Below are 16,039 nucleotides of genomic sequence, written 5' to 3' on the forward strand. Positions count from 1 at the left end.
AGTAACATGGTTGTTAAGTGAATCTGGCTTCCCCATTGGCCTTACTTGTCCGAAGGTCGCAAAAGGGGATCACATGAACTGGAACACAGCAACTGTCATAAATGTGGGGCAGTTGCCAAGCATCTGAACTTTGCTCACATGATTATGGGGGTGCTGCAATGGTCATGTGTGAAAAACAGACATAGGTCACTTTTTCAGTGCCGTTAGAACTTCAAACGGTCAATAGAGGAACTGTTGTAAGTCAAAGGCTACCTGTACTGTTTTTGCTGGTAGCTGATGTAATTATGTTCTTCTTTTCCATTGAATAATTATCATAAAACTATATCTAATATTCTTTAAAACCATTGCAAAATTCTCTGCATGCTGCTGTAAGCACACAGAGATGTGGAATTCAAGTTACAGAGATTTTTTTTTTTAAAAAAAATTAGGATGTGGACAAATACTTTGCAACAATAATTTACAATTCCAATTTTGAGGGGTTATTGGTGCTCTCTGAGTTTGCTTGTTTTGTTGTAGAAATTTCATTACCCAAACTAGGTAACATCATCAGTGCTAGTGAAGAGTGCTGTTTGCTCTCAGTTTATATTCTGGCGGCTTGCCTGTCTGTGTGGGTGGAGGGGTATGTCTTAGGGATTCTTTGTTTGGGCTGTTTGCTGTTGGCTTCTTTGGCAGTTTCTTGATTGGGATATTGCTTACTTGATTGATAGTCTGATGTTAACTGTGGAGTTAATTTATGCTTGCTCTGGAGTAGGATTGGAAGGTGGTTGTATATTATTACTGGAGAACCAGACGTGGGTTTCAGCAGGTTCTGACCAGTTCTGGAGAACCAGTAGTGGAAATTTTGAGTAGTTCGGAAAAACGGTAGATACTACCTCTGACTGGCCCTGCCTCCCGAGTTCTGGCTGATTGGGAGAAAATAGGGATTTTGCAGTAACCTTCCCCTGTAGTGGGGAGGGAATGGAGATTTTACAGTATCCTTCCCCTGGAGTGGGGAGGGAATGGAGATTTTACAGTATCCTTCCCCTAGAGTGTGGAGGTAATAGAGATTTTACAGTATCCTTCCTCTGCTATGCGCACCAAGCCACCCTCACCAAGCCATGGTATGTCCACCAAGCCACACCCACAGAACTGGTAGTAAAAATTTTTGAAACCCACCACTATGGAGAACCTTCTTTCTATCTCATCTCATTTAGCTCGTGCTAAGAATTTCTATTCTAACTTTTAGTTTACATTAGTACTACTCCTTTTTTAATAATTATTTTAAAGCAGTGTAATTGGACTTGTTCACATTGTTAAGATACATTTTTAACAGCTCAACGGTATGAACTTTTAATTTGTACTTAAGATTTTGCAAGTTTGTACTTTTTTTTTTGCTAGATCTTTGAATTTTGAACCCAACATTGGACAGTTTAAAAAGTTTTTCTGGTTAATTTAGTATTTAATAGAGTTTAATTAGATTATTTTTATTTAAGGTTGTAGGCTTTTTCAAATGAGCAGTGTATTCAGAAAGAGATATCAAATGTTCCTGATATTATACACTTTATGTATTACTAATTCCATACATTTGGTTAACATAACTAACCATAACTAACATAACATAATATTTCTCTGATAAATCCCAAAGTGTTATGTAGCTTTGAAATATTAAATAGTATTCCTGAATGGATTAAACAATTCTGTGACATGTAGGATTCACAGAGCAATACATGAATTATTATGGTATCCTTAATATGGAATCACAGGCAAATGATACCTGTCCCTTTTTTAACGTTTCTACTTAAAATTATGCATATTGATGCTCATTAAAGCATGTGACTCTGGATGGTGTCCAGAAAACTAAAATAATAAATACCTAAAAATATTATCATTTTTTTTAAATAAACTTTAAGAACAAAGCTAAAATAAAGAAATAATAGACAAAAGAACATTAATAATAATAGAGTCACCTCACTAGTTGAAATGGAATAACCAGATCTTGAGGGACTTTTGAAATTAGAAGTGATGAGGCCTTTCTTTCAGAAAGACAAAGATTACAAAGTGTGGTCACAGCAGAAAAGACCCCACCTAGGTCCCACTTTGCCTTCTAACAAAAGATATTCTACCAACAAGAAAAGGGAAAGAAAAAAAAGAAAGAAAAAAAGACTCTATCTAACTATAATAAATACAAGTTAAACCCCCAATATATTTTCTCTATGAATAACAAAATAATTTTATGCTGCTGTTATTTGCCATAGTTGTCCAAGATAACATTTTTCTTGTCATGTGATTTTTGAATCTATTTGTAGTGTTTCAAAATGAACATTATGAGATACACATTTAATGTAACAGGCATATTGAAGTACATTATGTTCTTATTCTCTGCTGGATTCATTAGCAGTTTACAATGATAAGCAGAAGGGAAAAAAGTGAGCACTGCTCACATGATTGACTGACACACAAACATAATATAACAGGAATATAATTTATATTAAAACTGTGTGTCACCAGATTTTATATTGATTGATGATCTATGTATGCCTGAAAATTCATATTTAATGGTAAATGTATTTTGAATTGGGAAGCCTTGGAAATATACCAAAGATGAACACCTTGAAAATATTTTGTTTCATTTATCAAAAATGAAAACATTGAAATATACTGTAGGACTAGTCCTATCAATACAGTGAAAGTAGTTTGGGGTAAAATGGTGTGACGTTTTATAAAATTTTATAAAATTTTACCAAATTGATAATTTTAGTTTTTTAGTATATCATTAAGGGAAGGAAATGGGGATTTTTCCACCTGTGGTCTCAAAATGAAATATTTGCTAAGGTGCTATTTGTTGCTGCACACCAGAAGCAAAATGTTTTAAATCATCTGTTTTAGGTGTTTTACATCATTTGACAGTTTTTTTGTCATAGAAAAATAGGTAACCCATTAATCAGGTTATGTAGTCTAGAATCCTGTTTGATTTAAAGACTTCCAAAACGATGGTTAGGATGCAGTTAACCAGTTAAAATGCAAGTTTCAAAAGTGGTTAGCAAAGGGAGTACAAATTTAGTGTCCTTTGAAAAAGTTATGTTTGCAGCTGGATCAAGGGTGGCAATTTCCTTCATCCCCCACCCCATCCCACTCTCCCACCCTTCATAGACCACTATTTTGCAGAATCATTGTGAGAAACAATTATATGGACCAAAGCTTGGGTATTCTGACATCCTCTCTTTGTCTAGAGAGGGTCAGAGAAACCTATATATTTGGTATAGGAATATAAAGAAAAATACAGTGTTTCTGACCATGGTTCCAAGAGAGTAGTTTTTTTAAAAAAAAATATTAAACTTTAAACAACAAAGATAACAACTAATAAGCAAATAAGTGAAGACAGTTAAGAAAAAGCTAGAAGTGTAGGAAAAAAAGAAAGGAAAGAAAGAAAATACAAAGCAGTAACTTACTTTTTTTTTTCAACATTTCAAAAATCAAAAATTATTTGAATCTAATGGGGTGTGGGCTAGCAAAGATTATATTTCTTAAGTAAAAAAACCAAAGAATTGTACTACTATAACTAAAAAACAAAAATAGCAGAGATGATAGAATATTACCAAGAATGTTAATTTATACGCATATATTCTAACTGTGGTAGTATATCATCGGAAAACTTTTCAAACTATTTTTAAAAATAAATTCACATAGTTTGAACAGTTATTTCTCAGAGTTCTCCTATATAGACTTTTTCTGCCTTTTAGCTGCGAATATTAAAATTACTATTCTCCATCAAAGTGATAAAAATACCTTTGGTGCTTTCAACTATATATTGCTTCTAATTTTTATACTTTATTGTAGCTTTCACAAGCTGCCAAGTGAGAGAATCAGTGTTGACTGTAATGCAAATTTATGTAACGATAAATTGAATATATTTTTCCAAATCCAGTATAACTTTTAATTGCATATAAGCATTTTGACTTAGCTGAAGATTGTTCATATATATCTTTGCTGCTTTATGTTTTTGGAAATACTTTGTAGTGTCTTCCATTGAACACAACCAACAAGATGTACACTGGTATATTTTTGTTTCTACCACAGACGTTTAGCCCAAATGATGTACTAACTGTGAAATTTAGCTTGACCTAATTCTTATTAGAATTAGGTCAAGGACGTTTTAGAATTAGGTCAAAGGATGCAGTGGCTCAGTGGCTAAGATGCTGAGTTTGTTGATCAAAAGGTCAGCAGTTCAGCGGTTTGAATCCCTAGTGCTGTATAATGGGGTGAGCTCCCATTACTTGTCCCAGCTTCTGCCAACCTAGCAGTTTGAAATCACATAAAAAATGCAAGTAGAAAAATAGGGACCACCTTTGGTGGGAAGGTAACAGCGTTCTGTGCGCCTTTGGCATTTAGTCATGCCGGCCACATGACCACGGAGATGTCTTTGGACAGTCTGCTTCGGAAACAGAGATGAGCACCGCTCCCTAGAGTCGGGAACCTTTAATTCTTATGAGGACTAATGGAGAAACTGGAAATCATTTACCCTTTAGCATGATTGATTTTTCAGCCTAACGGTGGGCTTTCTGTGAAAATACATAAGCAAATGTTGAAAACAGTAAGCTTAAAAACTATTGCAATGAAAACAAAATAAGACTACAAATGTATTTCTTTTAAATATTCATTTACATAAAGTCACCATTTTTTAAAAAAATCCATGTCTAATCTCGGTAGCTTGCTTGTTTATTTTATTATACATTTTTTTACATTTCCTTCAAAAACACAACATATATACTTACTTAAAAATTCTCATAATATCCAGTGAGAAGCGCTCTCAAGAAGCTTCTTGGATGAGAAGCGAAACGTCTTCAAAGAAAAACCAGAAAGTCCAGTTGCCTCTTGAAAAAGCACCTTTGGGACAACCATGACGTGGATGAATGAGAATCTACATAGATGTTCAACATAGATGTATCCTGGATCTCATCTATTACATGCTAGTTATGGTCTTCTTCATTACTTATTCTGGTCTTTGACTGTAATGAACTGAACTGTAACTATAGCAATATAGTTTCTTTATCCTTCAGATCACATTTTTATCATTCACGTTAGGGAACTAATTATCAATTAATGATATTTTCAATTATCCCATTTTTCTGAAATGCAAAGATGAAGTAATAGTCACATTAATCAATCAGTCAGGAATATAATTATGTGCAGAAAGGCTGCTGATTATCTCATCTATTTCTTTGGCATGTCTTGGAAAAGGTTTAACTGAAAAATATATTTCTTGAAAAAGTTGTAGCAGGATTTTTTTTTAATAACAAAAGTTTTGAGCCATGTTGGCACAGTGGTTAGAAGGCAGTATTGCAGGCTAATTTTGCTGACTGCCAGGGTTCAATCTTCACTTGCTCAAGATTGACTTCCATCCTTCCAAGGTCAGCAAAATGAGGACCCAGATTGTTGGGGGCAATATGCTGACTCTCTGCTTAGAGAATGCAGTAAAGCATTGTGAAGTGGTATGTAAATCTAAGTGCTATTGCTATTGCTATAAAATTGGTTCTAAAAGTTAGAGTTTTTGAGATTTCAGAACCAAATATTGAGAGAGATTCCAGTGTAATGGTGGAAATAATTGGGCAGGAATGCTGAATGAGTTGCAGTCCTCTCTTAGGTACAGAAGTTGGCTGACTGATATTGCATCACTTACTCACTCTCAGTGCAACTCACCTCAAATAACTGATGTTGTAAGGAACATAGGAAGAGGGAGCATTATATATAGCACCTTGAATGTTCAAAGCAAAGGCAGGATATGCATCAAATAAATAATACTCTCTATTCACTTTTTAGAGAAGCTTCTGTGAGAACCTTGCTTATTTGGTGAATAAACAGTGAAGCTGATTGTTTATATCTTTGCCATTTAGGTTCATGTCCAGTTTGGGACATGACCATCCTTTGGTACTTTGATCCTTAGCTATATAAAAAATAAGGTGAAGTTACCTAGCTCAATCTGGTGTTTTTTTAATTGGTAATATGGATGTCCTTAATAGAAAAATCTGATCTGATAATAACAACTGGGGATGGTATGACACTCTCTCCAAAATTGGGTGATTTATGGACCAGGTATTCTCGACAATAAACATAATGGATGCTCTGGCCAGTAATGCCCGTCTCTAAAGAACTTTGATCTGAATTTAGAGATTTGTGCTTTAATTACTTCTCATTAAGACTTCTGTTATGCACTGTGCAATCACTTTTTGGTATATACTTTGCTTACCACATTATTATAGCCTTATACTAGTTGCACATATCACCTAATTATTTCTAGGTATTATTCATGATGACACTGCTCTGTTATACCTTTAAGGATTTGGGAATGTGATATATAACAAGATTAATGTATTTATACAATTCTGGGTGTGGTTTAAATTTTGTTTTCAAATGCTTTGCAACCATGAATAGGGAAATGGATGGAAACATAAGATAACAGTTTTTCACTGGCAGAGTCTAGATTGTGGTACATCCTTTATAAGTACATCAAAGTGGCTCCTATTTTACCTGTGACTGAATATTATAAATAACATCATTCTTATGGGGGTTTGTTATTATGTTCATAATATTGTTACATATGTTTAACTTGTAAGTCATTTTGGAAAAAAATTGTAAGGCTACAAACCAATAAATTAATAATCTGATCAATAAATAGCAGTACTGAAGGTTTTAATTCCATATTATATATAGCATTTGGTCCGAGACTAATCTCTTAAATCTTGTTTTCAAGATTGTATGTATTGAAAAAAAATATTTTGTTTGTTTACAGGCTTCTCAATGCAAATAAGATCAATTGCCTGAGAGTAAACACATTTCAAGATCTGCATAATCTTAATTTGTTATCTCTCTATGATAATAAACTGCAGACTATCAGCAAAGGACTTTTTGCTCCTCTTCAATCAATTCAAACATTGTGAGTATCCAGTATTATATCTGTATTCTTCCATCTTCCTCAGGCAGTGCATCCTATATATGGTTCCACAAATGAAAGTCTTATCTTAATCTTTGATCCTGCCCAAACTGCTAACTTTGAGATATAGTATATAGGAGAAGAAGAAACCAAACATTTAAATAATTCCATTACACACACACACACACACACACACTCACTCAAATGACATAACAGAAAGAGGTTAAAATACTGAAATAAGGAGAATAATGGCAGAATTTCTGGCATTGTTTCAAATTCTGCATTTTGTTCTACATTCCTTTTTTAATTCAAAAACAAAGAGATCATGTTCTATGCTACTTTCATTCTTGATTTAAAACAATCAGAGGACTTAAGAATGGATTTATATAGTTATGTTTCATCAGTTGCCAAAAAACAATCCAATAAACAAGTTTCACTGGTATTTTTTTCAACCCAATGGAATTTTGAAAATGTAGGGGAGGCAGTTGGGCAGCAACTGAAAATGCTTCTGGCTGATGCATACTTGAACACTTCTCCTTTCCCAACTTGGTCACATAAACCAGAGTAGCCATTACACTGCCTGCTCTGGACTTCTTAGTGCACACATCATACTACAAACCACACAGATTTCTCACTTTAGTTGTTACAGAAAAGAAAATACAAATGCCTACTATGGCTGTTGGTTGTAAAAGAATGGGAAGAATTCAAGAAACTTGCTTTCCCTAGCTTTTTTTTTTTCTAAGCAATCATCATATGAGAATAATTTTTTGCTTCTCTTTTAGATTTGCTAATTATCACAAATCTGCTTCATGTTATTGGGTTGTTGCTGTGCTGATTTTTCTAAACTGTATTATTTTGCTCTAGGATACTGATAAACTAGTATTCTAAAGCAAGTTTTTTGTGTTGTATCAATGGTGGAAGTGTTGGCTACTGTTCTGGAGCCTGGTTCCATTTCAGGCAGCTGCATTAGATACTTAATAACATCTTCCCATGTTAGGCATAATCCAACGTTGTCGAGCCCGCTTACATGAAGAGATCTTTTCCCTTCTGCTTTTCCTGCATGCTTTCCCACATCTCTTTAATTGACTAATTTGTTCTAGAGATAATGTTGTTCTTTGAGGACCTTGGCATTCTGTGAGCTTGATTGTTAGAAATAGATAATCTTTTAAAGATATTCAAAGGGAAAGAAACTAAAACACCTTCTCACAAGCAATTAGCACTCAGATGAGCAGAGATTAACTCCATGATTAACCCTAGACCAATTATCAAGAACTAAATAATCCAATTAAGGAATTACCAATTCAGACAAACAAGCTAACAATAAACAGCACTCTAATCAAGGAAACTCCAAGAACACTTAACACCAATACTATTAACACTTACACCAATACTATCAAGGAAGCCATTAGTATATACAAGAAACAGAGAACAAACTTCATTCCCTTTTAGCAATATTGTTACCTAGTTTGATAATGAAACATCTGCAATAAAGCAACCAAGTTCAGGGAGCACCAAGGACCCCACACTTCAGCCCTGAGCTACAAATATTCTCTTCTATCAATAATGTTGATATCACATGACAAAAGTGAATTCAGTGATAAGGAGACTCATCATCCACATTACACTGACAGAAATAGATTCTGCAGCAGATTGAATTAATTAGATTTAATTGCATTAGATTGCTATAGGTGTGGTACATTCCAGTTTCACAGATAATTGTAGTAAGTATGCAGCAAACTCAAATGAGCAATAGGCACATCCAGATAAATTACATTTTGTCAAACATTTTCTCCTTGATTACTTTTTCCTGCTAGTCACATCATCTCAAAAGTGAATTTCAAACTTCCTTGTGTCTTTCTCTTAGATTATATCTCTTTAGTATTTTTTTCTAATATTTTCCAAGTAAAATATTCAGAATCATTTGCTAATAAAATGGTATTTCTCAGAGATAATCTAATTTCATTTCAGTTATTCTCCCCAAGTTATACTACCATATTATCATACTTTTTTTTATTATATAGCTCTTAAAATATTATTTTTTCATTTTGATACATATTTGTTTTCATTATGTTTTATACCTAAAGGATAGTATCAAGATGCAAGGATTAAGGGAAGATCAACATTGATTAATTTTTACATGATATATTCACCAGCTCTTGACAGTTTCTTGGATTCATGGAAATAGTTTGAAATTTTTTAAACAATGGGGAAAAAAACCTCTAGGCTACTTGGCTCCATCAGAATGTTTTGGTAAAATATTACTTGAAGAATCTATCTAGGTTAGGTCTTTAGGATTATTTGCATCTTTCCACTCTTCTTCTTATCAATTTAAATTGTTGAAATTTTATGTGATTGTGCCTTCTATTAATTGGTATCCAAAGCCATCTAGGCTTACAACATCTTCCCACAAAATAGTTGTGTCAGTGGCTGTCATTTGAAACTTCCTCAAAATGATACCTGCCCTAAGTAATGAGCCATTTTATGTGCACAAGCTGACTATAATAACTCATGGCTTAGACTTAGAGCATTACATCTTTTCACTCCATAATTAAATACCCCAGCATGGAGATTATACAATTCAAGTTGAGAAACATAAATAATTGTTAAATGTTTATAGTTAGTTGTTTAATCAATAGCTATCATCAAACAGAAGGTGTTTTTCCTGAAACAATTGTGTTTATATGTTTATACCCATTTTTATTATATTGCTTTAGTATGAAAAAGGAAAACAAACAATAAACGAGAACCGATATACAGCATTAAACCTTAATTTGACAAAGTAACATGTATCAGTCTTTCGATTATATTAATAAATAACAAATTCATAAGCAGAGAGTTAACAATCCAAGATTGTAAATCTGGGGCAGCAATATCTTTCCACTCAAAATGAATAATTTGTTTTGTTATATCTCACACATAGCAAATCTATAGTTCACTGTATGGTGATATATTCCTCATATTTAGTCTATAATTCAAAATCATTTTCACATCTTTAAACTATATGACACTTTCCACATTTGGGGATATTAAAATAAACTAAAGCAGAATAATAATGGGCAAATTCATATCTCTGGCACAGCAGTTACATGGTGACCATTAGTGAAACATAAATTTAGCCTGTAAAAACTAGAAAGCAAGAGAAAGATTTGAGGATTGTCCCATCTTAATTCTCTTTATTATAAAACAAAGAGAAGGGGAAATGCTGGCAGAATTTCAAAATTCTATTATCATAAATAAAGTAGATTTCAACTACTTCTTTCCTGTCCAAACCTACCTTAAGGAGCAGACAATCCCTATATGTAAACTCCTCCTCCATTAATTTACATTTTCAGTGTAGTTAAAACATTTCCATTAAATTATTCTCGTTTTAATGTTATAAATTATATATATTTTTAAAAAATCTTAATTATAAAGTATTCATATTAGCTCTTCTAATGCTTCCAAAGTTTCTGTATTGATAAATGATTCAGAAATTTTATCTGGACCAAACAATGAAATAATACTAATAAAAGTAACAGAATATACTGATTTGTTGAAGATTTAGATCATCCAAAGATGAAATTCATTAGAATTTAATTTCTCTGCTGATAGAAACCTTTGATTCTTCTACATCTTTCCCTAGTGCCCTGAGGTATACTAGTTTACAATACAATCTCTAGAAAGTGTTAATTTTGTGACCCAAAAAATAGTTTACATTTTTTCCTTCTAAAAAAATTGACTGCAATATATCATGACCAGTTTTTGTAGACAATAGGTCTATGCCCTTTAAAAAGCGACTTTGTTATATTAATTTGTGTTTCCTTCTGGAGAAGGCTCACTGCTGACTTAACAAGCTAAAAAAAAATGAGATGGCTCACAGAATATCCCCCACACAAGTCTTAACTCCATCCAGCTTCTGCCAGACCCGGTGTATTGGAAGCTGATTCAATTACTCTGCTCTTCAGTTGTGTATTTCTAAAAACAATGATGGAGTACAGTGTCACAGGTCATTTCTGGTTAAACATCCCATCCCTCTTGCAGGCATTTAGCTCAAAATCCATTTGTGTGCGACTGCCATTTGAAGTGGCTGGCTGATTACCTGCAGGATAATCCAATAGAAACCAGCGGAGCTCGGTGCAGCAGTCCGCGTCGTCTTGCCAACAAACGAATCAGCCAGATCAAGAGCAAGAAGTTCCGTTGCTCAGGTAATTCATTTATCCAGGCTGTGCTGCACTTTGAGTTCAGAAATAAGCAGGTCCAGGGAGCCTACTAATCCAATCTCTGGAACAGTGTTTGGTATAATGGATATTATGTAGCATCTTTCCAAAATTAAATTTGAGAAATTGGATTAGTTCTTCAGAAAATCTAGTTACTTTGTGCATTAAATGAGAGAAAAACCTCTAGCTTTCTTTTTGGTTTATTTGGCTATTTGGTTAAAAACTAGGTTTCTCTTTTAAAAGAATGCAGCCTTGGATGCTGCCTTCAAAGAAAGGTGATATACAAGATCCTGGTATCTAATTTCCTCCCCCCAAAAAAATAGTAAAATAATTCAGATACGTTTTACCCAAATTCATAGAAGTTTTTTAGTTCATTTTTTAAAATTTTGCTATCCAAATAAAAGCATAGCCAGGGATGCTTTTCTGTGAATCACACATTTGAACAACTATCAGTATAGCTCTTTGGAGAACTGAGGAGATTATTGTAACAGTGTGCATTTTAAAAATATAAGATGAGATGGTAACCCACAACATTCACAGTATAATAAAAATAAAACACAACAATAAATTAAAATTTGGAAAAATACAATGTAATTTTAGCCTGGAAAAAAAAGAAGAAAAACAAAAGACTAAAGATAGAGTGATTCAATAACACATCTGGTTTTGTTCTTTTGATGTTTAAAGATTAAATGGATAGAGTCTATGTGGACTATAAACCTTGCAAACCTGGGTTCACAAACTATTAAATGTGTAGGAAGACAATGACAGTTAAAAAAAATACTTCCATCAGTTGTCTGATAATTCCATTCCATACCATGATAAACTAAGTAAAATAGTATGATTGACCTTAACTTTTAATCTATTAATTTTATTATTGCCAAAGTAACTGAATGAGATGATGCAATGTTTACACATGCACACACAAACACACACACACACATACACACACACGGGGGAGGGAGAGGGGGAGGGAGGAAGGAAGGGAGGGGGAGAGAGATTAAAATATTGTGAGTTTGATCCATTGGAGTTCTTCCACTAGAAGTTGAAAATGGATAAGATTGTTAAAATCCCTACTGTCATTCCCTCCCACCACCAATCTGCTTGGTGGGTAGAGGGGTATTATAATGTATATCTGGGAGTATATGAAAGATATACAAGGGGAGAAAAGCAAAGGCTATTGTGTAACAAGAGAGTGTATCACTGTAATAGTTGTATTGTGTGATGATTTTATAATCAAAATATTAATCGTATCCAGGTTCCTATAGCTGAAATATTTCTTTATCCAACTTTGCTTCCTTATAAATTTTGGCTTGTTCATATTCTAAGGTCCTGTCAAATATGTGATTTATAATTTTAGTGGTGGTACAATATATTAGTTCAAACAAATTTAAAATATAGATTGAATTTTAGATGTTGAAAATTCATTAGTGGGACTAAGTAGAAAAAAATGACTATCATTAATGTATAATCTTGACATACTTGCCTATAGTTGCCTTTTTCATCCTAAAAAAGGAGACTATGATTTGTTGCATTCCTGACAATTAAATCTACTGACAAAATTGTCACTATACAAAAGAACATTATTTGTGTCCTATTTCTCCTCAATAATTCATAAATTGCCCTTTATCAATATATTATAAATCAAGAAATTAGAGCTTTGGTTACAGTGTTCATGTGGGATTGTTTATAGTGGTAATCTGTTGATAAAAAGATCTTTGACTGAGAATCATTGTACATGTTTCCCATGCACTGAAAAGAAACATACAGGAAATTATGTACTGACTTCTCCCATTTCATAGGATTTTTCTCAGCATTATGAGAATGAACTTTATAATATGCAGGAATGAACTTTATAATATACAGGAATGAATTTTATAATATGCAGGAATGAATAATCAACAATAATTATTTTTTCTGTGCTCTTTGTTTATGTATTCATTATATCAGTTCAGGTTTTTGTACTTCTGTAGTATTCTAGACTACACTTAAAAAGTATCTTATTGTATGTATGTATGTATGTATGTATGTATGTATGTATGTATGTATGTATGTATGTATTTCTCTTTAGCCAGGTTCTTCCTACATAAACCAAGATTTTTATGCAGCCCTAGTTCAGTGAAATCACAATCCACTAGTTTCTAGGTTTTTTTCAGGCAGCCAGCAAGCACCCTGCTGCTCTTTGGGAGACTAAGGAGACTAAGGCTGCATAAAAATCTTGGTTTACGTAGGAAGAACCTGGCTAAAAGAAAAACATATATATATACACACACATAAACACACACACACATGCACATATAGAGGGGAGGGAGGGAGGGGGAGTTGTGAGCCTCACAAACTGATACACTTGAAAAAATATACCTGGATTTTTTTTCAAATTGATTTTCACTATCAGCTATGTTAACTAATAATATATCTTCTCTGATATGTCATACATTAAGATTTATTCTCAAAAAAGATTTAAATTTGCAAATCATTAAGTGATTTGCAAATTGTAAAATGGAACAATAAATAATACAGTCAAGAGGTATGAAATTATATTACCAAAAATATGGAAAGGGAGAGAAAATCAAAACAAAAGTTCAAATAATACAACATTCATATCAGCAATATTGCTAATAGTTGGGACCTCTTGATTTTCAGAAGGGAATACACCAGTCCAAGGAAAACATCTCCCAAGACATTACTGACATAGTGTATAACGTATCACAGTCTGAATTTTCTAAATTGTTTTAAAACCTTATACCTTACAAGAAAAATCTAGAACCAGGTCAGTTGGCAGCCAAAGAGTTCCTTCAAGAGAGTGATAACATCTCTATGACAGATAATCTACTCAGCTACATAGCTTTTACATTTTGAACCCAGCTGCAGCTTCTGAATGAAGTGGAACTGTAATTGCACATTGATTGAATAAGACCCATCTAAGGATAAAGTTCCCAAAGTAAGATAGATTATGCAGGATTCAATCTGGGTCGGTCACCAGGACCAGAAGTTTCAGATAACAGCCAATGATTTAAAAGCCAGCCATCAACACTTCCCAATCAGCATCTAAAAAGCCACATACAAAAGGCACCATATAAATACCACACAGAAAAGCACTGTTAGAGAGAATTTCCCTGAAGATGGGCTCCAGCACAAGTCTGAAAGTTCGGAAGACAAAATCTCTGGTCCCTGTGATTGACCCAGATTGGATCCGGCAGCATTATCCTGAGACACGTATTTTCTTAAACTAGATTGTCGATATTCAAAAACGGCATAATTGATATACCATTTAAAGTTGGTAATAAATATTTTTGCACAAAGAAGTTTCTTTGGTCTCCAAAGTTGCTAGGAACTCTTAAGGGTTGCTAGGATCTCTCTAATAAAATTATAGCATACTTTTAATTTCTGATGGTATACAATCTGAGAACAGGCAAAACCCAAAGTTTCTGTATATGCCCGTACAAAATCCCTTAGATTTATTCAGTCTTGGTTTAAGTAGTATTAGAAAGATTTCAAGCAGCATATTAATAGGGAGATAATTCCCTCTTTTGTCTATAAACTCATATCATCAAAAACTGTTCTGATATTTTCAAATATTGGGAGTAGTTGGGAATGGAATAGAAAACTGGAACGAAGGAAAAGAGGTAAAAGTGCTGTAATACAAACTGAAATTCACTGATGGAATATTGTATTTAAGTGAAGTCTGTAGATATCAATATTATATTGTACTATTAGTATCATTATTGCTACTATTTTAATTGTATCCTGCTTTCCTACTATTTACCAAGGAACTAAGTTGGTTGCTAAACTTTGCTTTGAAATACATTTTACTTTATAGAGAGTAACACGAATATATTCATGTTTTTCTATCAATTTAAATCTAAAATCAGTATTCTGAGAAAAATCTTAATCAGCTGGTTTGTTGTAAATTCAATTGCTTGTGCTACTCTCAGTTCCGGGGATTGAAAACAAATTAAAATTTCAATATCAAGCTCAACTAGAGCTGAGAGATGCCTTTTAGTGATACTGATTTCATTCCATTTTTTTAGATAACCATAATATCTGAGAAGAAAATTGCAAAGTCATGTTTGGAAGCTATACATTATTTTAAACAAAAGCTCTTTTGAATTTAATTTTTAAAATAACTTGGATTTATATCCTTGCTTTTCATGATTGGGAATGAGTAAAAGGGTGAATTGGGTAAGAGAAAACAAGAATTCCATTTTCTGATATGTTGCTCTTTTGTTAGATGAGCACATTTTAGCTTTGCATAACTTATGATGAAAAGTGCTGTTTTCTCTTTAACAGAAATAATTGGTTGCAAAAAAAAAAATGTTGATGCTGAGAGCACACTGTCCTAACTGTCATTAATTGGCATGCCAAAATTTACTTTTGAGGTTAAATTGTTTATGTTGCTCTTTCAGAATTCATACATAACTTCCACAACAGAGGTGGTATTCAGCATGTTCTGACCAGTTCTGGAGAACCGGTAGTGGAAATTTTGAGTGTTTCGGAGAACCAGTAAATACCACCTCTGACTAGCCCCACCCTCATCTATTCTCTACCTCCCAAGTCCCAGCTGATCGGGAAGAAATGGGGATTTTGTAGTAACCTTTCCCTAGAGTGGGAAGGGAATGGAGATTTTACAATATCCTTCCCTGCCATGCCCACCAAGCCATGCCCACCAAGTCATGCCACGCCCACCAAGCCACGCCCACCAGGAGTAATAATTTTAAATCCCACCACAGTTCCACAAGTGTTAAATGTACACAAACACACAATACCTTAAATTTCATATTGTATTAATGTCATCAAAGATTTGTTTTATGCAGATTTTGGGGTGAAAAGTTAGCCAGGCGAGAGTATCTTAAAATTATACATTTTAATGATTTACTCATTTCAAAATGCAACCAGTGTGAAGTGAAATGATCATATTGCCTGATGTTGTGCTGGAAAC

General features: G+C 33.5%; 1 protein-coding gene across 1 annotated transcript in view; it reads left to right on the plus strand.

The window, feature by feature from the left end:
* The window catches only part of SLIT3 (slit guidance ligand 3), a 502,670-nt gene that overhangs the window by 346,842 nt on the left and 139,789 nt on the right, over nucleotides 1–16,039 (plus strand). Inside the window, exons 13-14 of the mRNA XM_070934106.1 lie at nucleotides 6,767–6,910; nucleotides 10,928–11,091. Coding sequence (XP_070790207.1) covers nucleotides 6,767–6,910; nucleotides 10,928–11,091 — 308 coding nt within the window. The remainder of the gene's footprint in view (nucleotides 1–6,766; nucleotides 6,911–10,927; nucleotides 11,092–16,039) is intronic.

This window comes from Pituophis catenifer, unplaced genomic scaffold (assembly GCF_029215685.1).
Source record: "Pituophis catenifer annectens isolate HBS135680 unplaced genomic scaffold, rPitCat1.0.hap2 SCAF_2, whole genome shotgun sequence".
Classification (NCBI taxonomy): Eukaryota; Metazoa; Chordata; class Lepidosauria; order Squamata; family Colubridae; genus Pituophis; species Pituophis catenifer.